We start from the raw sequence: 24,498 nt of genomic DNA on the forward strand, positions 1-24,498 counted from the left end.
TCCAGGTCATATATAGTTTAAAATTATGACATTTCAGTGAGCCTGTGTGCATGAAGGCTTGCTTCTATTTTGGGATTTGGATACAGTGCAAAGAAGTGTTGCTAAATTTTCGATCAACATCAAAAAAAGGGTGGAAATGTGTTTTCTTTGATTATGAAACTGCAGGAAAGGCAAGCCTAGAATTCTAGGCCCACTAGAATTTTCTCTGATGATAGTGCTAATTTAGGAGAAGAAGAAGGATCCAAGGCCATAGAACAATTTTGAAAGCAAAATAAGACTGCTGAGTCTTCACCCCGTGTATGAGGTTAAGTTTTACTGGCGTATGATGAAGTGGCCGTGACACAGCCGGCAGAGCTCGCTGAGTTGTTGAAAATGGCTCTTGAAGCTACAGGAAATGGACAGTAGACATAGGAAAGGAACAAGGTAAATCCCGAAGAGTGGAAGGACAAAATCAATCAAGAGAAAAGTCAAAAATAGAGAAGAAAAGCGGTAAACTTGAGAAAAAAAACCAAAAGCTTGTTCTTTACAAAGACCAAAAAAATAAGCAATATTTGGCAAATATGATAGACATGGGACTAGCTATAAAACAGAATTTTTTTTAATTACAAAAGAATACTATGGTAGCTTTATACCAACACATTTGAAAATCTAGACAAAATGGCTGATTATTGATTAGTTATATGCAGCCATTATTTACACCTGTTTTGTGTAGTGAATACAAGAAGCTTTATGAAAATAGAAAATATAATCAAAGATATACACCTTAGAAAGACATGAGTTATTTTCCAATGTATATAAAAAATTAGAAGAGTCCTAATACAAAAATCAGATATGGGGCTTCCCTGGTGGCACAGCGGTTGAGAGTCCGCCTGCCGATGCAGGGGACACGGGTTCTTGCCCCGGTCCGGGAAGTTCCTACATGCCACGGAGTGGCTGGGCCCGTGAGCCATGGCCGCTGAGCCTGCACGTCCGGAGCCTGTGCTCCGCAACGGGAGAGGCCACAACAGTGAGAGGCCCGCGTACCGCAAAAAAAAAAAAAAAAAAAAAAAAAGTGAGTGACAACTTAAATGATATATGGAATATTTTGCTGACTTACAAGAGCATGCAGAATTAAATATGACCCAGTTGAAATGTTAATTTTATTTTAATGTGTATGTTGGGATGGAGTCTTCAAGGTGCCAGAAAACAAGCATTCACCCATCCTGTTTGGAACTGCAGCACACAGACACCTTCAGTTACCAGTTCCGTTCATTCCACAGAATCATCTTGAGAAAACATACTGTTTTTTATGTACCTGGTATATATCTTAATTAGTTTGAAGAATTTCCCAAATACCTGTTAATATGTAGTTCTCCAATTCCAATCTTGTCACGTCCTGTACCAGTGACACAGCACATAGGAGTTTTATTTCTCTTTCTTTCTCTGGGTTGTTCACAACCCAACAAAAGAACAATGGAATGGCATCAAAGAGATCAGGGTTCTTGACTCAGATTTACCATAAAATAACAGTGTCCTCTTGGGAAAATTGTAGTTATTCTAGGCCCCTTTCCTTTTCTTTACTTTGACAGAGCTGCACTAGATGACTCCAAGTAACATTGCACTCATTGCAGTAGTAGCTTAGATGTTATTGGTTTTCTGAAACAAACGAAGACAATGACACATGAAACTGTGCAACATCTGTGTAACTATGTTTTCTTAGAGTTGCCTCCATTTTACAGATGATAAGATGGCTGAGCACAGAAGTAGATGTTTTGACCAGAGGTTCCAGAGTAGATGGAACTGAACCACAAGTTTCCTTCTTTCCTGAAGCTACTTAGCCAAAACATAGGCTTCTGAATATTAAGCTGGAAAGCATATTATCAGTATGCTTTAAAAGAAACGGTTCTTCTAGGATTTCCAATTAATAGCAGGAGGCTTTGAAGTTCTTCAAAGATCATATAATTTTGTGAGATTTACAGCTCTATTTTCCTGTCAAGCAAGTTGTATTAGTGCCAGAAAATCATGTGAGCTTCCGGATGCTTCTCTGAACCTCTTGAAGTTTTCTTCTTGCTGTCTAAAATTCATGCCAGATAAGCCTTTTCTAGAGCGTATGTACAGGCTTGTGTATTTTTATACAGAAAAGCGATGCAGTGAGTCAGGATGGGGGTTAAGCCCTCATTCTCAGAGTGGTATTGAGCTCCTGGTGAAATATAATCATCATTTCCTCAGAATCGAAAAGCAGTTATCTCTAGTTTTTAATCCCATTAACTATTTATACATTTATGTATGATACATGTATTTATTGTACCTACTAGGTGTCTTCTCTTTGGGAAGTACAAAGCTCTTTGAGACATAGGTTGTTCATTTTTTTGTTTTCCCACAAATACTGTGACCTTTTGAGCAGGAAGGTCTATATTTTACTAACATCTAGAACCAGCAGTTAACACGGTGTCTAAGATGTAGTCAATAAATATGAAATACATAAATGAACACATTTTTAAGGAAGGGCCAGGACATGAACAAATAGAAATTTTTCATTTTCAGTCACAAAGCAACCAGAGACATAAAATTGATACAGACAACAAGTGCTACGGTCATTCAAAGAAGGCATAGAATTGATACAACAAGGATCTCCTCTATGGCACAGGGAACTCTACTCACTATTTTGTAATAACTTATAAGGGAAAAGAATGTGAAAAAAGAATCACTGTGCTGTACACCTGAAAGTAACACAACATTGTAAATCAACTATACTTCCATTAAAAAACAAACGAACAAACAGACAATAACAACAACAAAAAAAACCGAGAGGTCATAGAAGTTTTTATGAGATTTCATAAGAGAAGCCAAATGAGGATGGGAGAGATGGCTTTTGAATCAATTTAGAGAAGTCACAGAGAAACTTGTCTTTGACCTGAACTTGAGTTTCCATTAAGATTGCATCGCAGGGATATTACAGATGAAGGTAATCACATAAACTTACTACACTGAAACTTGCAGAGGTTATGAGTGTTGTTCAAGATCCCAAAGCAAGTGCATTGTGGAATCAAAATTTTAAGTGAGGCCTAATGAACTAAAAACAAACAAACAAACAAGCCCTTTCTGTGATACCATGTTGCCTTTGAAGTCGTTATTTTGGTGGGTTGGTAGAAACTGGTTCCAGTGTTTCTTGCAGGAATAACTAGTTCTGTCCCCCCACGGCCCCCCACCCCTGAGTTGATCCTCAAAGTTTCCTTTAGAATGGACTTGCTAAAATGCAGACACTCAAGTATTCATGATGCCTGTGTCCAATCATTTCTCCTGCCATTGCCTACTTCACTTCTGGATTATATGAACAATTCACTGTCTTCATTTATGCTTTTCCCTCCTTCAAAATTCCTTTCTCCCTATGGGGTACCTGGGCAACCCACTTCAGTTTTCAAACCTCAGTTTACATATTATGTCTTTTGTGCAGTCTTCTTTTCAGTGTTGTGATCACACGCTCCTTTTTGCTACCCTTGCACTTCTGCATGCCTGATTGTTGCACTCGCTACACTGTATTGTAATTGTATTTTTTACATATTATCTGTGTTCTCCTGGGCAACATTCCTTGGGGCCAGGGACTACCTTTTTTCATCTATTGATGTTGCCTTAGCATGTTACTTGTTGTGAAGTAGTTAGTTATAAAAATGAGATTTGATTAAATTGAAAATTGTTATGTACATATTAGTTAATATCATTTACAGATATAAGAGGAAAAAATATTAATGTTGGTGCTGAAAGTTCACTTCTAGTAAATGGTGGTGGTACTTGACTTCACTTATATTATTTTCCCCACTATTTTATATCTTTCTACCTGATATCTCTTCTTTATTTCCATCTATGTTTCTTTATTACTAAACCAAGAAAAACAGGGATGAGGGTAGGGCTAGGCCATACTTGGCTGGAATAGTAAAGAAATTGTGTGGGGTTTTGCTGAGAAAATCCTGAAGCATACAGGTCTGCATCTTCCTTTTTTTTTTTTTTTTTTGCGGTACGCAGGCCTCTCACTGTTGTGGCCTCTCCCGTTGCGGAGCACAGGCTCCGGACGCGCAGGCTCAGCGGCCATGGCTCACGGGCCTAGCCGCTCTGCGGCATGTGGGATCTTCCCGGACCGGGGCACGAACCCGTGTCCCCTGCATCGGCAGGTGGACTCTCAACCACTGCGCCACCAGGGAAGCCCCTGTTTGAAGTTCTTTGATAAATAAGATTTGATAACACAGTTTTATAAAAACTTAGTTTGGACATTTCTGAACCTCTTTTTTTGTTTCCTTATGGAAGAAAGCTTCTTGTTTAGGGTTAATACTAATTCAATAGGGGTAAGATTTACACAGGACCAGCCCTAACATTCATAGTGTGTGGCACAGGAAACAACTTTGAATGGCCATTTCAAGGAACAATATACTTAAGTGTATACAATGAGTAACATGAATGAACTACACAGATTTATGAGTTGAAAACCATAGAATCATAGAATTTTCTCACTGTAAAGGCTCTTACTTTTCCAACTGCTTAACTTCAACCTCTGTTAAAGCACTTCAGTAACAGGGAGTTCTTGAGTTTAAAATGCAGTCGGACCATTTTATAGTTGAAAGGTTCTACTTGTCAAAATATTCATCCTTTTATGAACCTAAACCTGTCTACTTGGTCTAAAATCTTCAGTGTGGGGCAGTCTAAACCCTTTTTCATAGGACAGCTCCTAAAATAGTTTAGAGCGACCCCCTACTTATCTCCTGGTCTTGCTTCATGTCATCTATTCTCAGTTCCTTCAATTACTTCTTATATAATAATATTTTAGATTCCAGACACTTAACTGAATTCATCACTTTCTTCAGTATAATAACTCATTTGCTGAATGTGATATTTTAAGCCTAAAAGGATTTGTTTACTGTTTTCTGTAAAGAATTAAAACATAAAATGTCCAATCAACCAATAATTCTTCACCTAACATGATTCATATACACCAATTGATAAGGAAAATTTAAAAATTCAAATTACTTCATTCTTAAAGAGTGATCATAGTATGTCCTTATTTATAATGTGCATGAAATATGAATTTTCTTTCTGTGCATCTATAACATTGCCCTCTTGCAGGGTACAGAGGATCCTCCATTGATGTTGCCCAATGATGTGTATGTGATATCCTGATATTTACTAAGAAGTTAGACATTCAAGGGGATTTTTTGTTCCCAACAGACATACATATATGAAGTTTTATTCTCTATTTTTTGTGTGTTTCTAACTTTTATTATTCATCTATTGGCACTTAAGTGCATTCACCAAACTGCATCAGAAACATCAAAGCAGATTACTTCACTTTACCTTTTATGAGATTATTATACTTATCAACCAATATTTGAGCCCTTAATATGGGCAAATCATCCTAGCCTGTTAAGCACAGTGGTACAGAGCATGGAGTTGAAAGGGCACACACCAAGATTGGAACAAATTACTTAATCTCTCTAAGTCTTCATTTTTGTATGTGAAAAATGAGAATAATTACAATGATTGAACTCATAAGGCGGATCGTAGAAAACATCTAGGTGCTACATGTAAAGAGCTTGTTTGACTACCTGGCAAAAATATCCATTCTTTATTAACATGATGGTGATGATGATGTTGATAATGATGATGATGATGATGAAGCTACCAGCAGGTGTCCTTATTAGGTTGGTAAGAATGGTGAGTAAGCCACAAGATCATGTCTGTGAACATTTGCATTCTAAGGCTACACTGCCTTTGCCTTCCCAACTCCGGCTCCACTCCTCATCTGTTTAAACATCTCCCAAGATAGCTCAGGTCTTCTCCTCTATGAAGTTATTCTGAACTACTCCTCTAGAATGGACTTAAAATACATTGCTTGCACTTATATTAATTGATATCAAGTACAGACTTCTGCAGTGGAATTTATTACACTTTATTGCAATTTTTGTCTCTATATCAACTTGCACCTCTTTTGAGGAAAGAAACTGGGTCTTATTCCTAGAAACTAAAACAGTGACAATCAAATAAGTCATAAATGTCTAATTCAGCACATTGAAGTTAAGTTTTCTAGAATGTTAGGGAAAACACTTAAGGGAAAGTCAGATTCATTGTTGTTCACACAGTCCTAAGAATGGACTTTCTCATAACTTGTATAATTCTATATGTAGCAAGTAAAGACTAATCAATGGCAGGTTTTCCTTTATTTATATTTATATAATCTTAAACTAATTTAAGAAAAGCCATCTCATCCTTCTGAGTTAAGTTACAAACATTAAGCATTTTAATATTTAAATAAGAGTGAGACTAGCTTTCTTCACAATTCTGTGTTCTCATAGTTTAAAAGGATATCAAAATTTAAACTTTTTTCTCTATCATCTTCTTCCAGATTCACTTAAAGTGTGGTTCTTAACATAATCCCAAGTTCTGAAACTAATTGAAGAAGGTTAAACATCTAGTGATTTCAACCTCTTTTGGTCAGCCTCAACCTTTCCTTCAAAAATAATTCCCATTGACCACAATATCTATACTTTCAGTCTATTTTTCCCTAATAAAAACAAGAAAAGATTTGTGGTGACAGTTCCAGATTCATCCGTGAGGGGGCAAACATGTCTCATACACACAATGAAGGGAAAACTAGTAATAAACTAGTTACACTGGGAAAAAAATAGACATGGTGTCAATAGCAAGATTTGGCCCATATTAGAAAGAAAACAGTGATACATATCTGTTTGAAGATAATATGTTTGTTTAATTTTTACATTTTACTCCTATTTTCAATGCCAGAGGAAGAACACCTGAAGGATGGTGCTCGGTGTAATAGTCAAACAGATGTCTCTTTAGAGAAAAGAAAAGCACTTGAAAACATTGCAAGCTCTGTTAAACTTATTTCTAGTCTAACAACTTTAAAATTAAAAGTAGTCTTGTAAAATGCATTTCTGAAAGACTTTACCAAAAATGCATACCTCACCTCAGATAATGTCACTGAATTAAGGATCAAGAAATTACAGACAGGAATTCAGCTGAAAGAAACATGGAGAATTCCTGTGTAACAGAGTGAAATGTGGAGGATCTAGCTGTATTTGCCCTTACCATACCATTATCAGTCAAGATTTTCAGTTCTGTGTTCCAACATGCAGTTAAAATCAAGTGTAGTACTCAAAGCATAATTCCTCAGTTCTCTGCTTACCCTGATTAGAGCCCATGGTCTGTCATTAGAATCACTCTTTTGCAGAGACACTGTGAAGTCCCTTGGCCCTCACTCTCAGTCATATTGGCAGTGCAAAATGCCAGCCCTAGTGAAATAGAACGTATGCCAATTCAGCATCTGGGCCAAACAACTAAACATGGCTGGAGAAAAAAACGAGCAACCTTTGTAATTTGCCTCAGTTAAATTCATAATCATTTTACCCCATGTGAACTCTTAGTACTTACTAGAAAACTGATTGCTTAATCAATTCTCTTTTCTTCTGTCCTAGAGAACAATTCCATAACTCCCCTTTCTTTACATCTATAACATGTCTTCCTCTAAATTCTCAGCTGCTTCCTAATTCACTGAGAATACAGGAGGGATCAAAATTGAATATCCGTGAACTCCAAACACCAAGTCTACCATCCTACCTGGATCTATCTGAAACCACGTGTTCTGCCTTCCTTCTTCCTTTGGCAGAAGAAATGTTTGTCCTCTGTTCTAAGGCCGAACCCTCTACTCTGCACTGGATACCTCCCTTCTGGCCTAATCAGGGATTTCTCTTCTGCTGTGTCTCCTCTTCCCTGTATCTTCCATTATTTGCTCTCTACCAGATGCTTTCATTAGCATGCAAAGATCTAATACCTCCCATCTTAAAGGGAAAAATTCTTTCTTTCTTCCCATATCCAATTCGAATCATTGCCCCATTGCCCTGCTCCTCTTTAGAGCAAAACTACTCAAACAATATAGCTCTACTTAATGTTTCATTTCCTTATCTCCCACTTACCTATTTTTGTCCTCTCCACTACACAGAAACTATTCTTCTTAAGGTTATTAGTGATATCTATTATATGTTGCCAAGTCCTATATTAAATGATCAGTTCTCATCTTAATCTACCAGTAGGATTAATAATAACTCCCTCTTCCTTCTAACACCTACCACTTGGCTCATGAGACAGTTCCTCTTATCTCCCTGCTCACTTCTTATATCCTTTGCCAAATCCTCTAGATGATGGAGTGTCTCCTGGCTCAGTCCTTCAACGTCATGTATTCTCTGCCTACACCTACTTATAAAGTGATTTCATCTTTAAATCTAAAGACTTTAAATACCATGATGATTTACCGATTTTCATCTACAGCCATGATAATCTCTTGCTGCTGAATTTCAGACTAGTATATCCAGTTGTCTACTTCACATGTCCACACATGCCATCACAAATTTAGTATGTCCAAAAACAAATTCTTAATCCTCTAAAGTTCTCTCTTGACCATCGCCTAAAAGACCCTAAGTGATTTTTCACTAACCTAGCTTTCAAACCTTATCTTCTAACAATTTCCCCTTTGATCATTTCACTACAAACAAACTAACCTCCTAGTCTCTGGAACACATAAAGTATAAGCCCACGCACCTGCATACACCAAGCCTCTTTTTCAGTGTATTCATACGGTTTGCTCCCATACTTCTTTCAAATCTCTGCTTAAATGTTCCCTGACCACCCTGTATACTTGCCCTAAACCTTGCATCATTACTCTGCTCCTTCATGGTCCTTCCACTACCTAACATGCTATATTTATGTATTTATGGTGGTCTCCTTCCACTGGAACATAAGATCCATAAAGAAGAGATTTATTTGTTCACTCCTAGAGCCTAGTGCTCTAGTGCCTAGAACAGCAGCACATATTAGACACTCCATCAATATCTGCTGAATGGATGAACATCAACTTGCCTGATGACCAAACACAGTTCATTGAAACTTACTTTTTAATCAAATTTCAATTTCCTCTTCTTATTAGCTTAAATTTGATTTGAAAAGTTGAATATTCATTTTTATAAAAAATGAATAACTATAGAGACATAATTCTTTATAAATACTATTTAATAATCTATTCATTACAACACAAAAGTTTTATTCAAAGTATACCTTTCTCCAGAATGGATTTTTTAGTTTTCTTAGATTCTTTAAAAACTTAAGGTTAAAAAATTTAAAGAGCAATGCCTAAGTACATTGTTTTATTTCATGACTTTTACATGATGATTTTTTTAAAAACGGGTTTATTTGAGAATTACTTACACCACACTATTGAATGTATCATGTGCCATTTACCAAGCATCTCACTTAAGTACACATACATTTTGCAATTAAATCTAGACTTCCAATTATAGAATACTACCTGTATTATACAGATCTGGTATTATATGTCAACTCCTTACCAGTAAAAACAAGGTGAATTCTTAGCGATGTCTAAAGAAACAGTTACTGTTCTGTTTGTTGTCATTTCCCTTCTTCCATTTTCCTATTTCTGTTACAGATATTCAATATGAAATATCAATCTTCATATGAATGATCATTTTCTTGTACTCTTGTATCCGTGCTTTCATATTAATGCAGGAAATTTTTAGTCCAGCTATAATTACTTGAACGCAATTCTATTTCTGTTACTATAGCTTTGCCATCCCTGGACTACATTTGTGCATATTTTACATAATATACTTTCTGGCCTCATTGAAAGGGTAGATGTTTATCATAAAATTTTAAGATTTCTGTAGAGTACGATTAATCAACCTAAGCTGAGCAGCTACCACACACACACACACACACACACACACACACACACACGAAGGTACTATTATTATAGAAATTCTCCTCCTACCCTTTCTCATAAGTCAAAATTATGTAAAACAATATTGATTGTCATGCAATGAGTGCCCAATTCTTTCCTAGTAAACTAAGTTCCCAGCTTTAGGCAGACCCCTATGTAGTGAAGAGGGCAGGAGACCTGGCTGTCAGTGGATGACAGATGCCTGGGCCAAATCACCCTGACAACTCCTCTCCATAATGAATTGGAGAAGCTAATCTCTGCTAAATTGTTAATGGCTGCTAATCAGGTACTGGATACATGGTTAGCCCTCTTGATAGTATATTTGCATTTAAATGAGTCCTTTCTGTAAGGACTCCTTAACCCAAAGGAGTGGTTCTAATGCTGACAGCTTCAGGCACCCAGGGCCTCTGGCTCAGGTTTTCATATTGTCCTTTGTGGAGACCCATGATATCATGAGGCCATTTGATCTCTAATTCCAGAATATCAGAAAGGAATTACTGCAGACCTTAAAGTCATGATCCAAAGATTGTTTTTTAAAAAAGGGTTGTTCAATGAAAATTCATAGATTAAAAAACTGCTCTATTTCACCTCACCCTAGCCACTATTCATTAAATTAAATTATCTGGCATACTGGTGTATGTCAAGTTCCAAGCAGATAGATTCAAACCATACATGTTGATGTAAGACATTTCTCGTTTCATTTTTTTTCTTTCTCTTTCCCCTATGTCTCTCGCCATGGTATAGTATCTGAAGCAGTTAATTCCTGCCATTTAATATCTTTAATTTTTGTTTTTCCCAAGCACCATCAACACTGATTGTCTTCTATGAGTAAAAAGCACCTGGCAAGAGTACTTTCATGGATGAAGCAGACTGAATTATCATGAGAAACTATCTATACCTCCAGTGAGTCTGGCTTCACAGAGTGAAAACTATACAAGGAAGGACAATCCAATATGTTATGTAACTGTCCCAAATCGCCACACTTAATCCCCACTGTCTCAAACAAATTGAAAGAAAAGATTAAACATCTACTTTCACTCTTAAGGACAAGCCTATGTAATAGCCATTGTTTTCCTTATTTCAAAAATGAGACAAAGTCAGGCTATGAATGGAAGGATCCAATCCCCAGTCTGTTCAACTACAAAACCCCTGACCTTCAGGGTCATCCTTGTCTTCTTCTCATCCTCCATCAACCTTATATGGGCCTTTACCTCCAACACTGATACCTAGAAAATCCTTCCACTACATTATAAATTATTAACCATAAGGTTTAGCATGTTCTCTCTTCCAAGGTATTTAGAACTTCAGAGGAGAAAGAAGCCTGCCCAAGTGGACAAAGCTAACACTTATCAAGCATGAGCTCCCAACATTTGCACCAGACAATTTCACATCATCTCATTATAAACTGACAATAATCTTTGTGAGGTTGAGATCCTAACCTTCTTTTTACTGTGGATCCTTTGACAATATGGAGTAGCCCATTTAAATAGTCTTAAAATAACACTTTAAAATTCATAAAATATAATACATAGAATCTAAAAAGAAACTAGTTACTATGTTTTAAATGCAGTCATTAGAATATTTTAAAAACCAAATTTGTGATATAGAAACGAATGGGTATTTAAACTCATTAAATAACAAGATATAACAGAGACTCTATTAACTACTATACTTAAAAATAGTGATGTTGGGGTGATGGGTTAACCATTCTGATACATGTGTACTGAAATTGAACAATTAAATAAATAGATGGTGGATGGTGGTAGCCACATTTCTCAATATTGAAGTATGAATTTACAGATAAACAAGGAGACAGCTAAACTAATCTCAGCGTTAATGGATTATAGTTGCAGACATCAGTATACACTCAGCTCAATATAGATATAGATAGTTATATATAGAAATATTTACTGATATGTGTATATACATGGGTTAGTATACATATATATTTCTTTGTTCTCTCAGTTAAGAGAGCCTAATCAAATAATAGCCCATTAGCAACAGCACATCTAGAGCCCAGATCTTGGTTTCTATTACTACTCTCCAATAAAAGGAATCAGGGCTCCTCAGAGAAATGACTGATTCTAGGACTGGGGCAGGAAACACAAAATGAGCCTGGAGCAACTTGTGGTACCAGAAAGTCAGGAAGTGTTAAACACACACACAAACATGCATGCTAAACACATATACACACAGATAAACACACACACACAAACTCACACACACCAAAGGGAGTATGTCATAGGAGCACAGTCGCCAAAAGCAAACGCTCCCAATGGCCAAAGCTGGAATAGTTCAAACAACAAAATTAAGTAGTATTGGATTATAACCCAAAGGATAAAATAGACATCCACGAGTCTATACTGATATAAATAAATATCAATAATTGAATAAATTAATATTTAGGGGAAAATAGACAATTCTGTGTGGAAGAATTCCAAATACTTTATATATATACTCTGTCCTCAAGGAGGTGGATCATAACTCTCCACTCTTTGGGTTTGTGCTTCACATAGTGACTTCCTTCCAACAAGTGTAGTGTGGAAGGGGTGGAGGAGTGACTTTACAGTGGAGAAATCTGAGACACGACCTCAGCCAGGTTATCAAGGTCAACATCAACAGTCAAATCACGTTGATAGCATGTACCCTTGATATGATGTTATAAAAAAGGCACTTTATCTGGTTGTCCTCCCAATAAACCATAATCCCAGTCTTACCGTGAGAAAAGCATTGGACAGTTTACATTAGTGAGGTATTCTACAAAACACTTGATCACTGTGCCTCAAAACCGTCAAGGTTGGGCTTCACTGGTGGCGCAGTTGTTGAGAGTCTGCCTGCCAATGCAGGGGACACGGGTTCGAGCCCTGGCCTGGGAAGATCCCACATGCCAGGGAGCAACTAAGCCCGTGCACCACAACTACTGAGCCTGCACTCTAGAGCCCGTGAGCCACAACTACTGAGCCCATGTGCTGCAACTACGGAGGCCCACGCGCCTACAGCCCGTGCTCCACAACGAGAGAGACCACTGAAATGAGAGGCCCACACACTGCAACGAAGAGTAGCCCCCGCTCTCTGCAACTAGAGAAAGCCCGCACGCAGGAACGAACACCCAACACAGCCAAAAATAAATAAATAAATAAAATAAATTAAAAAAAAAACTGTCAAGGTTATCAAAAACAAGAAAAGCCTGAGAAACTACCACAGCCCAGAGGAGCCTAAGGGGGCTTGATAACTAAATGTAATGTGGTGTCCTGGATGGAGGCCTGAAATGGAATTAAGGTCACTAGGCAAAAGCCAAGGAAATCTGAATAAAGTACAGACTCTGGTTAATATTATTGTATTAATATTGGCTCATTAATTGTAAAAAAGGTACCACACTAGTGTACAGTGTCAATAATAGAGGAAATTGGGAATGAGATATATAAGAACTCTGTATTATCCCCTTAATTTTTCTGTATATCTAAAAACATTCTAAAATAGATATAGTCTATTAGATAAAACAAAAAAGGTAATGATGATTTGATTGTAACATCAGAGTAGTGATACTTTGAGATATCTATAAAAAGTGCCTTAGGAAATTGTCTGTGACATCTGCTGGTGATATAGTCACAGGTACTCCTAATATTATTGTGGTTTGTTGTCTGCATTTAGATTTAAAGGAAATTCTAAATACTAAATTCCAGTTAGAGGTTAGTGAAATTAAAGATGTAATATTCCCATCCAGATTCCACATACACTTTGATACATATTAAGAATCCCCTGCTCTTTTGTGAGGTCTAATTTTATGAAAGTGAAACTCAGAGAGATGAATTAGGTTGTTCCAGCTTTTAAAAAGCCCGCATTCTAGGGTCAAGAATTCTTACTGAGCCTTGTTGAAACTGTTTGCTACACTACCTCCTAATTTTGGAACTGCTAAACAGAGAGTTGGGAACTCTTCCTAGATTAAAAGTGCTGCCTTGGCCTTGTGCAATTATACTGTTTAGGTTGCTGGACAAATCCAAGGATAAAACTGGCCTGGACCTAGTGATGGGCAATTCCAAAAGCAAGCTGAATGTGAGAAGTTCACTCACAGAGAACCCTAGTGTCAAAGAGCCTCTCTACTTGGGAATGGCTCAACACTGGGAAAATAAACCCTGGTTCAGCTGTAAAGAGAGCACATCCTTGGCCTTTTTTCCCCCTTAAGTCCGGAAACTGATGATCTGGTCAGCTTAGGAGAGGGAGGGAGGGAAGGAGGGAGGGAGGAAGATGAGAGAGAGAGAGAAACCTGTTAATAGCTGGTACCAATTTAAAGAGAGAAGGAAAGGGCTTATTATATACGTATATGCTAATATTATTCTTAAGCCAATTCTGATAAATCCTTCGGGAAAGAAAGAGATGCAGCCATCTGTTAATGTGGCTTCAGCTTCTTTGTTTCCAAATGTTACAGCTGTCACCAGACCAGCCATTCCACTTGGGGCGAGGCCAGGGGGTTAGAGGGGGAACATCTGTCCACTAAGGACACCACTAAACAGCAACAAAATCTTGGGGCAACCCCTCTCTCTTTCCTCAAGTGCTTTTGCTAGCTGGTCCTACTTCCCTGTTGGAAGCCATCCTGGAGCCATTGCACCATGACAAAGTCATGAGCAACGGAAGGCGAAACTGCAAGGCAGCGCCATGCCAGGAAGGTGGACTACAGCTCCGTTGTTATGCTTTATGATAATAAATTTACATACAGGGTCAATTTTGGGGGGATGTTGCTCCACGTGAAAGAAAAATTCCTCTAGGACTCCCCCTCCTGAAACTACCACAGAATGGGAAGTACCCACTAAAGCCCCGGAGAAATAGGTAAAGAATTAAGAGCCTGGAACTAAGGGGATGTTTTTATGAAAAACACCCTCTAGTATGGAGTTATGGCCATGGGCCGGAGTTCCTGATGACATAGGAAATTTATGGTTCTATTATAAAGGAAGATTAATTAGAAAAGCAAATGACTAGAGCAGAATTGGTTGCTAGGGTAGGGAGAAAACGCTGTCTCAGTTGAAAGAAACAAGGAGAAAGAGCATGCAGGTACATTGAAAATATTTTCATGGAACCATTGTAATAGGTTGACCATGCAAGAAGAGAAATAGGAACAAGTAGCTCAAACTTTTACAATTGAAATAATCATATAACTACTTGGCTTGGTTACTAAGAAATAACCTGTGATTAATGGGAACTTGGGGAAATATTTTAATAGGACATCTAGAAACTAGGGGATATTTTTTAAAAAAAATCTTTATAGAATATTTTGAGGTTTGATTGTGCTAAGATTGTTTGGCCACGTACCTGGTAATGTAATCAACTACAATATATAAACCTGTGATTGTGAAGAATAAAGACATAAGAGAAACATGCAATGCTGATACTTTAAGAAGTGTAATAGAATTATTTCCTTCGCCGACGCTATCCATCCCTCGGGTGTCCCTGGACTCGCTGGAGCTGGACTCCGGCACACGTTCAGCATAAAAAGAGCCTATCCAGCAACGGAGTGGGGTCACCTTTTGCGGCGGTGTCCGGGCCCGGTTAGGCCGGAACACCCCTCCCCCGCTCCCACCCCTTCCCGCCCGCTTCACGAACTGGGGCTTCTCGGCTCGCCCTAGAGGCTCTGCGCTCTGGGGAGGCCGGAACCTCGCCTCTCCGCTTCCCCCTCTCGCCTGCCTGCCCCTGCCCTCCCCCCGCGCCCAGCGCCGCGCCGGGTGCGCCGGAGAAGCTCAACACGTATCAATTGAATTGAACTGCTGCGGGCGCAGGCTGTACGCCGCCGCCGAGCCCAGATCAGCACGACGTTACCGAGTGGAAATTTATGGAGCGAACGGTGTAAGCCAAAAGTTGCTCCCTGCCAAGGAAAATAAAACGCGGGAGATAATCTCCCAAGGCAGGGGTGAGGGGTCAGGACAGACCCTCTAATCATCTGAGATGCAGACTGTGAAATGCCCGAGAACGGGGAGAAATTCTGGTGGATCTCCACTCCCCTACCGCCCCCACTCCCGCCTCCTTGTGCCCCACGGGCTGCCTCCTCCATCCCCCGCCTCTCCAAACAATTCCCACACAATCGAAACGTCCGGGGAACTCGGGCGCGGAGTTCGGGCGGAACGGCCACCGTTGCCCAAGATAGTGTTTTCAGGTAGCTCTTGACACCGAAATGGTAAAGGGCTTCTCCGGGAGGAAGGGGGGACCCAGGGCGGGGATGCGCACCGACGCGCACTCGCCAGGCTCTCCTTGGTTTCGGAGGGGACGCACGACCGGGAGAGCGCAGCGCTGGTGGCGAGAGGAGGCAGCGGCGGCTGCCGCTGGGGTTTGACAGCTTTGGCTGAGCAGAGTGCTAGGCGCTTTACGGTAATTGCGGTCCTCCACTGGCCTTCTGGGTAGCGAGGGGAGTCTCGGCGCGCGGCTAGGAGAGCCGCCCCCACCGCCCCCCATCCCCTCGGCTCAGGATCAACAGGCCGCCCGCGCCGCCGCCGCCGCCCAAGTCGGTCTCTCGCTTGCCCAGGACGCGCGCCCGGGCGGGGTGTGCGCAGCCAACTCGGTCCAAGCCGGGGAGGGGAGGACAAGGGGCGAGGGGGACGCCACCCAAGTGGTCTGGGGTTCGGACCCAGATAGGCGAAACGCGCCGGGAATCGATGACGGCTGGGGAAACTCGGGCAAACCTTTCTTGGGGAATCACCCCTCCGACACCCCACCGCCCAGGCGCTGCAACGGAGGGTAAGCGGAAGGTGAGCGGAGGCTGGGGGAGCTCAAACTTGCGAGAGCTGGAGGCGGCGGCGGGCGGGCGGCTGTCGCCCGAGCGCTGCGCCTGCGGGGGGAGGGGAGGCGGCTGCTGGGAGGGAGGGAGGGCGGGCGAGAGGGCGGAGGGAGGGGGAGGAGGAAGAGGAGGGAACTAGGGAGGGGGGACGCGTTGGGATCGCGGCGTGCGGCGGCAGACGGAACCTGGGCTCCCAGCGGCGAGGTGAGGCGGAGCTATGCTCCTTGCTGAACGCGGACCGAGCTCGGCGGCAGCGGGGAAGACGTGCCGGAGCCCAGACCGTGACCGAGAGCGGGAGCGAAGCGGCAGCGGCGGCGGAGGGGGAGCCCGCGAGCTGCCGGGCGGGGAGCCCAAGCCACGCTGTCGCCGCGCAGGGAAGACTTGGCCAACACACTCACACACACACATTCACACACCCAGCCCGAGCGGGCGCTCGCGGCTAATCGTCAACATGGCGCTGGGGCTCCTGCCCGAGCGCGGGCGGCAGCAGCGGCGACGCGAGAGCTGCTGAGCCCGGCCGAGCCCGGCCCAGCCGCCGGAGCCCGGAGGATCGCGCGGGGCTGTCGCCACCTGTCCGGTGGCTTTGAGCCCGCCCCCGCCCCCACCCGGCCCAGAGCCCACCCCTCGGCGGGGCCGACCCCGAGGGCAGCCGGCTGGCAGCAGACGGCGAGGGAGGTGAGCGAGCGCGGCGCCGCGAGCGGATTGCGGGCAGCGGGGGACGGCAAACTTTGCTGTTCGCCGCGCTTCCCCGGCCCGGCCCCTTCTCCCATCGCCAACGTCGCCACCCCACTTTCCTCCAACCCCGCACACCTCTCCCCACCCACCCCACCTCCCGTCGCTCCTCCTCGCTGCCTTGACTCTGCTCCGGGGAAAACTTCAAAGCGCCGGATCGCAGGCTCCCTGCTTACTCCCCGGCTGGGGATTTCAGGTCAGTGCCCGGAACACCTTTCCCCGCGGAGGCCGCGCGGGCTGGCGTGCGTGCGTGCGGCGGGCTGCAGTCGGCCCCCTCCCTTGGGGCCCAGACTAGCGGCGGGTGGCTCCTCTGACTCTCTCGCGTACCCCTCGAAGCTTGTGCCTCGCGCTTCACTTTGTCTGCTTTGTTCGCTTTCGTTTTTATTTCCTAGCTGTAAGTTATTAAAAATGCAGCCAACCTAAGCGCCCCGGCGTGGGCTTCGGGGAGGGAGGGGCGCGGCGGGGTTGGGGGCTGGGAGGAGAGCAGGGAGTTCGCGGAGTGGAAGTTTGCAGGCAGTGTGTGCCTGTGTGCGCGGGAGCGCGGTCGTCGCTGAGTGCCGCGAGTCGGGCGGGGTGGGGCGGGGGGTGTGAGCTGGGCTGGAAGCTGGGAAGCTCGGCTCGGCGTTAGCTCAGTAGCAGGAAGGGGAGGGCGGCGGGTTCCCGTCTGCTTTCTTTTTCGACTCGGGAAAGAACTGTAAAAACCCCCAGCCGCCGCTGCCTCGTCTCGCCTCTCCGGGGGCAGCTCGTTCTTGCTCGTGGAACGACGGCGTGTGCGTGCGCGAGGGTGTGTGTGGCGGGCGCCCCGGGCCGAGCCGAGCTCGACCTGCCGCCGCTGCCGCGCGACTCGGGAGGGGAGTCCCGTTTTTTTGTTTTTTTGGGTTTTTTTGGCTTGCTCCAAAGCGTGAATCACGTGGATTAAAAAAAAAATACTAGGAAATCGAGCAGAGCGAGGGGTTCCGACTCGGCCCGCCCGCCAGCCAGCCAGTCAGGTCAGACGCTTTGTTTTGTAAATGTTCTTTTAAAATTTTAATCTGCCACCCTGGTCCACCCCCACCTTCCCCGCGACGTCGTGGGGTTGGTTTTAAGTTGTGAGACCCCAGGGGTGGGGGTAGATCGTGCGGGGGCGGGGGCGGCGGCGGGCGGGGGGGCGAGACCTGGGTCCTCTGGGTAGCGTGGAGTCTGGTGGAAAGCCCTGTAGGGCGTGTGCGAGTCTGCGGCCGGAGGAAGTTGGTCCCACTCGGAGGGCGTGCGGCGCAGAGGCTGAGGGCGAAGAGGAACTTGCGCACCCGGGCGCGATCCTCGGCCGAGGCGGGGAGGGCGAGGCGCCGCTGCGCCGCGGGACCCGCGCTCGGAGCAGGCGGGCGGCTGCGCTGCAGAGCCTCCGCCAACTAGGGGGCTCGGGGCGGCGGCGAAGTGCTCCTGCTGTTGACCAAGCAAGCCCCGGGGCGCCGTGTGCGGAGTAGGGCGGCTCGAGGCACGCGTGGTCCAGGCGGGCTTCCCGCCGCCTGCACTCTCGGGTGGGCACGTCCCCGGGTCCCTGAGACGGCTGAGCCTGGCCGCGTGTAGGCCGAAGCCGGGGCGAGGCTTAATTTGCAGTTAATGAATCTTTTCCAGAAAGTCCGCGATCTCCAGCTAGAGGCTGTGAGTGCCCGCGCGCGAGGGCGCGCGCCGCCGGCGTCTAAAGGGTTGGGGGTTGCGGGGATGGGAGAGCGAAGGAGGGGGGAGGGTTATGTGTATTTAAAAACAAACCTTAAAAAAAGAAACCAGCGCGCTTCAAATAGGTATTCTTACAGCCTCTTGTGTCTAGAGTAGACAGCTCAGGGTTTTAGCTGGTTTTTTTTGTTTGTTTTTTTCTTTTTTGAGAGAAGGCCAGAGGAGGGGTAGTGGTATTTGATTCTAGGGGTAGTCTCTGGAGACAAATCCTTAAAATGACTTGGGAATAAAAACGAGGAGGAAATGGCCCACCCCAGAAGGTGGTGGGTGGTGAACGCAGACAGACTTGGGTATTTGTAGCCATCTGACACTTCCTGTGGCACTGGAAACGGACACCGCGGGCCGAAATCAATCCTTACGAGGTGTTGGATTCCGTTTGGCCAACAGAATTGCTTGTGTGGAAGGCATTTTAATTGTCGGCCTCCGAGACTCCTGTACGTGGACACTTGGAAAATACATTTGCTTCTCGACACTTCCCACTCCACCCCCGACCTGTTATCTGGTCTGTGCTTTGCAGTGTTGGTTCCCGTGTTTATTTTGGGCATGATTTCACCGCGAGGAGGAAGCGGGGAGATGGCGGTGATTAATATGCCGTCCAGGTTTAATCCGAGGCTGGCCTTTAGTGTGCGGGTTTACGCCGCCACTCACCGGGATTGCCTGGGGTAGTGGTGGTGGGGGCGCGCGGGGTTCGGGCGCCAGGCGCTCCGCGGGCAGGTCGGGGTTGGGGCTGTCCTTTGAGGCGCTGTCACCAGTAGGTGACTGAGAGTTAATTAGGAAGTGTTCTCCGGATCAATGGGCCGCACAGCTCATTAGCGATTCTCTCCAGCCCTTTGCAGGGCCGGCCGGGCCTGTGCCTCCCACACAGGCCGGGGCCCCGCGGCCCGGGCTGCGGAGAGCGCCTCTGGGAAGTGGGGAGGGATGGGCGGCGAGGGGCGACCGGGAGGCGAGTGTAATTTGGCCGGGCGGCGCTTTGCGTGCGGCGCCTCGAGGCCCGCGCAGCCCGCTCTTTGTTCCTGCTCTCGGTCGCCTCGACTGTGTCTTTAACTCGCTCCCGCTCGCGTCGCTGCCTGGCTGCTCCTTCCCGCCTCTCTCTTGTTCTCTAAGCACGACCCCTGTGCTCCCCGCCCAGTTTGGGAATTAGACAAGATAAAACTAGGACTGCCCAGCGCGCAGAGCTGTGACTGTGTCCCGGCAGCCGGGCTGGCGGGAGCGCTGTGCGCTCGGGGCAGCCCGAGCCCGTAGAGTCCCACCCCGACCCTGCAGGCGCGGTCACGCTCCAGCGTTCTGTCCGCCGGGAACCGTGCGGGCAGGGGGAACCTGGGTAGGGTCTCCGCGCTCTCGCAGGTGTTGTTGGTGTGCCTGTGATAGATGGGTCTAGACAGGCATGCAGGCTCCCTCCCGGCTGAAGGACGGGAAGGGGAGGCGGGCCGCGGAGGCGGCGGCAGACTCCCGTGAGCGAGCGAGCCTTCGGGCCCAGCGACCAAGGTGGAGGGAAGGCTGCGAGGGTTTCTCTTAACCCTTTAAAGACGATAGGGAGAGTGGGGGTGGGGAGTGTAGTAGAAATTCCTGGAGGCAAAGTAGCCCCCTGGGGAGAGGAGGCGGGAGTCTGGGCTTAGGGTTTTCCTTTCTCTTCTGTGTATGCAGTCTCACATCCTGGTACATTGGGCTCGAGATTCTTCGACGAACCAAACGCAGCTGCTAGGTGATCTAATTTGACCCGATACTTCTCACTGGGGAAGGTGTGAACACACACAGTGGGCACCCTCACTTAAGGAACTGAGTTGGGGAGATGCAGAGGTTAGACCTTACCGTTCCCAGCGGCCCAGTATGTGAAGGTCTGCTCAGAGCTTTAGTCAGTGGGGCCTCTGACCGAGAGTGTTGCCTACCAAAGACCCAAGCCTGAAATGCCTGGCCAGTGCGTACAGAGCACTGCATGCGTCGGAGAGAGCAAAGGGGTCCTTGAGTTGTCTATGTAAATAAAAACACTTTTAACCATGAACTTGTGGAGAGTTCAAATAAGATATGTGCAGGGAGGCAGCCTCCAAACAGGAGTTGGACAGTGATGTGTACAAGGTCGATCATTTGTATACACATCCATGGGGTCAACATTGAATTGGTCTAAAAATTTAATACAACTCTGCAGGCATTGGTCTCGTTCTTTCCCTGAGGTAGAAATTGGTGGGTGGGTTACCCTATAGAGAAATGAATCATTAGTCACACTCCTCTCTCCTTCCCTCTCCTCTTCCTTTTAGGATTTGTAGTCTTAGGGGATCCTCTAGTTACATTAAACTGCAAACCCATATTGGTCTGGGAACGAGCCCCATTATAGGCAAAGCAAGAATGTAAGTCGTGGCGAGGTGTACGTGTTAGACAGGAATGAACAGGTTAAGATGTGCGCCTGAATGACATGTGCTGAGACAAATCAAGACACTTGGGCTCTGGTGCCCACATGGAACAAGAGATACAGAAGAGAGGAAGAACTGGCCGCGAGGAATGTAAACATGGGTATGCAAATACTGAGACCTAGAGCGAGATTCTAGGAGAAAATCCCAGACTTTGTTGAGCTGGACACTGGAGCAGAATTTCTGTAAGTTCGTTCGAGAGACAAAAGCCCATTTAAAGGTGTGAAGAGGGTCACTTGGAAACACAAAAAGCATTCACATGCATACATCCATGCTTAGATACACAGGCTGAATGACAAAAACCCCTCATTGCCTGATGAAGATTTTCCTGCCCGGTGAGACAGAGCAGGGCACGGAAGTGTGGGCCACACAACCACATTCGCACACTCATTCACTGGGAAATACTGTGTCTTCGGCTAGAGGGAAACTGAGGGCGACGGTGCCTAGCTAAGGGTGGATGGCCCTTGGTTACTAAGATTGCTTCTGGTTATAGTTTCTTCCCATCTAGAGTGGGGAAGAGAGTATGTCTTGAGCAGGTAGGAGGATTTCTGAAAGATTTTTGAGTTCTGGACCCTGAGAGGATGGATGGTGGAGGAAAAAGAGGAGTAGCTTTGCATTCTGGGTCGGAAGCAAGGGATGTTGCGCTCCTCTAAGCCCTGTTTGCTAAGGTGGCGCAGGGCCTAGTGAACTGAGAGAGACTGAACCGAAAGAAGTGCGAAGCTTGGCCTCTGGGCAGAATCAAGGGGAGGTATGCTTTCTTTCCCTTTTTTTTCCCCTCTTGAGGAGACCGTGCGGGGACGGCCAGCGTAGGGAGGATTAGCAGGCGCCTCTGTGACCCCAGACGCGCGCGTAAACTCGGCTTGGGTTTGATTTGCCCGCGGCGTCGATTTGCCGCGGTCCCTCTTTGTCTGAGCCCCGCCGGGAATTCCAGCTTTTATTGGGAAGACCGCACTCGGGTGGAGCCCCCGCTGGGTCGGGCACGACAGCCGGGCCCGTGGGGCTGGGCAGGAGGCTCGCCGGCCTCCGAGCCGCCCGAACCCCAGGACGGTCCTCGGGAGTGCCCAGCGGCCCCGGCAATGCCACCTCGGTGGTCTCCTCGAGGGCGGCGGGCCCGGCAGACCCAGCCCGGCGGGGCGGGGGGCCTCACGGGTCCACTTGGGCCGCCGTACCGCCCCTCTCCCCGCTGGCCCCACCGCTCCCCCGCCGGCCCCACCGCTCCCCCGCCAGCCCGAGGCCGAAAGGAGCACTGAAGGCCCTTTGTTAAGCTCCAGGGTCACACCCGTGCCCCGGGGGCCGCGCAGGGGCGGGAGGACCTTCTCCTGGCTGGAGGCCTCCAGCCCTCGGCTCACACGGTTCGGGCCTGGAGTGGCCTCGCCCAGTCAGGGGAGGGGAGGCCGAAGCCGGCCTGGCCCGACCGGGCTGCTTCGCCCGAGTGTACGGCCGACAGGATTCCGTCTGTTTGCAAGGCTGGCTGCGCTGCCGGGTTCGAGATGGTGGCGCTGGCTTGAGAAGCAGCCGGGGCAGGAGTGGAAGGTCTTCTCAGGCCACCCCTGTGGCAGCCAAGCCGCCTGTGCCCCGAGCACTTGGCCGGGGACGTCTCCCAACCTCCAGCCCGGCCCGACGGCTTTCGCTGGTTGCCCCCCATGTGTTCCTCCGGAAGGGATAGCTCACTTTCTGTTGGATGGGAATTAACCAACGAACTTTTCCCCCCGCAACGTTTCTGTAGAAGGCCCCCTTTCCCAGCGCAGGCTCATTTCCGCCGGCCCCTAGTCGAGGGTGTTGGAAATGGGGGGGGGGCGTCCCCGCACTTTGTTATTTCTTAGAACCATGTCTCCCCGGCCAGCCATCGCCCCTCAGCACCCATGGGCTCCGGCGCCCCGTGATTAGACTAGCGGGGAAGTCCGCTAGGAGAAGATCCTGACAGCATAAGATAGAATTTGATCTAAAAGACAGTTTCCAGTATAATCTCATTATGCATCACAGACTCCCGGTGTTATTTTGTGGAAGGCGGACAATGATCAATTTACATTGACCCGGGGCTGGGCGAGCTTTTAGATGGTAATTGCCATATTGATTTGCATGCAAAAAGGAGACCTGCTAAAATTAAAGACCGGAAGCTAAATTAAACTAAATTTACTGTCTAGGTGCAAACCAGAGGAACTACTGGGGGGAAGAGGGTTAGTCAGGTCAGGGAGCCAGGGGCAGAGCAGGTGAGAAGCCCAAGAGCTCCGGGAGGTCACAGATTTGGGAGCGATCTTTGCGCTGGTGATTGCAAAACGTGAGGAGGGGGTTTGTTTAGGGTATGGGGACCCAGCAGGGAAAAGTTATAAACAGGCACTATTGCATTGAAGGCACTGGGATCTTTTAATGCTAATAGTAACTGCGAGGGGGGAGGAGAGGTTTATAGGGTTATAGGGGTCTTCCTGTACCATTTCCGGCACCCCCCATTTCTATTGTTCTACCCGAGTGCTCATAACCGTGCCAAGGGCACCCAAATTCTTGCATCTGAAGAGTTAAATTTTTTTTTTAAAGACAGGCCTTAAACTTCCCCCCCGCCCCGCGTCTGGTCTTTCGAAGAGAGCGAGGCCAAGTTCTCGCGAGACGACGAGACGCCGGATAGCGTAATCGCACGTTGCGCCTGCGCGCGCTGGGGCAGCTCGCACTTCCGCCTGAGGCGTGTTGCGACTCACAGCAGCTGCCGGTCTCGTGTGGTGACGCAGCTGTTTTTTCTCGGCTAGGTCTGCTGTAACGGACGGAGGCCGCCTGAGCTGCGGAGTTGCAGAATCTGGCGTTCGGAGCTGCGGTTCCTGGCGAGATTTCGCGTTGCCCGTCCTCAGCCATTTCACCGATAATCAGCGGATCGCTTTGCCAAGTGCCGGGAAGAGCAAAGGAATTCGGAAGGAGACTCTCGGCTCCCGGCCGCCTTTCTCTGAGTGGCTTCGTTTCCCGCTCGCGCCTGTCCGGAGAAACTGGACTTACAACCGTTACTGGATTGTAAGTACCCGAGGCGAAGAGAGCTCACTACGCCCCCACTTTTTGCGTATCTTTGTTCCGAGAGAGTTTGTGGATTGGGAGTATCTGCTGAGCCTTAACTTTCTGTGCCGAAAATCATTCCGTAGGAG

At 46.4% G+C, this 24,498-nt stretch overlaps 2 protein-coding genes across 4 annotated transcripts in view; both read left to right on the plus strand.

Moving 5' to 3' along the window:
* The first annotated feature begins 15,717 nt into the window (after positions 1 to 15,717).
* Positions 15,718 to 24,327, plus strand: LOC132491619 (proline-rich protein 36-like). Its single transcript, XM_060100474.1, has 5 exons — positions 15,718 to 15,911; positions 16,157 to 16,489; positions 16,820 to 17,457; positions 18,195 to 18,250; positions 24,115 to 24,327. Exons 1-5 carry the CDS (start codon positions 15,718 to 15,720, stop codon positions 24,226 to 24,228), a joined length of 1,335 nt encoding a protein of 444 aa, XP_059956457.1. The 3' UTR covers positions 24,229 to 24,327.
* Positions 16,402 to 24,498, plus strand: part of LOC132492149 (putative spermatogenesis-associated protein 31C1) — a 58,000-nt gene continuing 49,903 nt past the window's right edge. The window contains exon 1 of one of the 3 annotated variants that reach the window (XM_060101422.1): positions 16,402 to 16,489. The gene's annotated coding sequence lies outside the window, so the exon portion shown is untranslated. Of the gene's footprint in view, positions 16,501 to 17,115; positions 17,205 to 24,498 lie in introns of those variants that run through there. The other 2 variants (XM_060101421.1, XM_060101420.1) reach the window with 2 other exon arrangements.

This window comes from Mesoplodon densirostris, chromosome 6, assembly GCF_025265405.1.
Source record: "Mesoplodon densirostris isolate mMesDen1 chromosome 6, mMesDen1 primary haplotype, whole genome shotgun sequence".
In the NCBI taxonomy this organism is placed as follows: Eukaryota; Metazoa; Chordata; class Mammalia; order Artiodactyla; family Ziphiidae; genus Mesoplodon; species Mesoplodon densirostris.

Excerpts from the sequence above, each read along its gene's own strand:
- LOC132491619 (XM_060100474.1), top strand. The coding sequence starts at position 15,718 with ATGCCCGAGAACGGGGAGAAATTCTGGTGGATCTCCACTCCCCTACCG. Across the intron at positions 16,490-16,819 it reads CCCAGGCGCTGCAACGGAGG|AGCGGGAGCGAAGCGGCAGC; the intron begins GTAAGCGGAAGG and ends ACCGTGACCGAG. Across the intron at positions 17,458-18,194 it reads TCCCCGGCTGGGGATTTCAG|GAAATCGAGCAGAGCGAGGG; the intron begins GTCAGTGCCCGG and ends AAAAAATACTAG.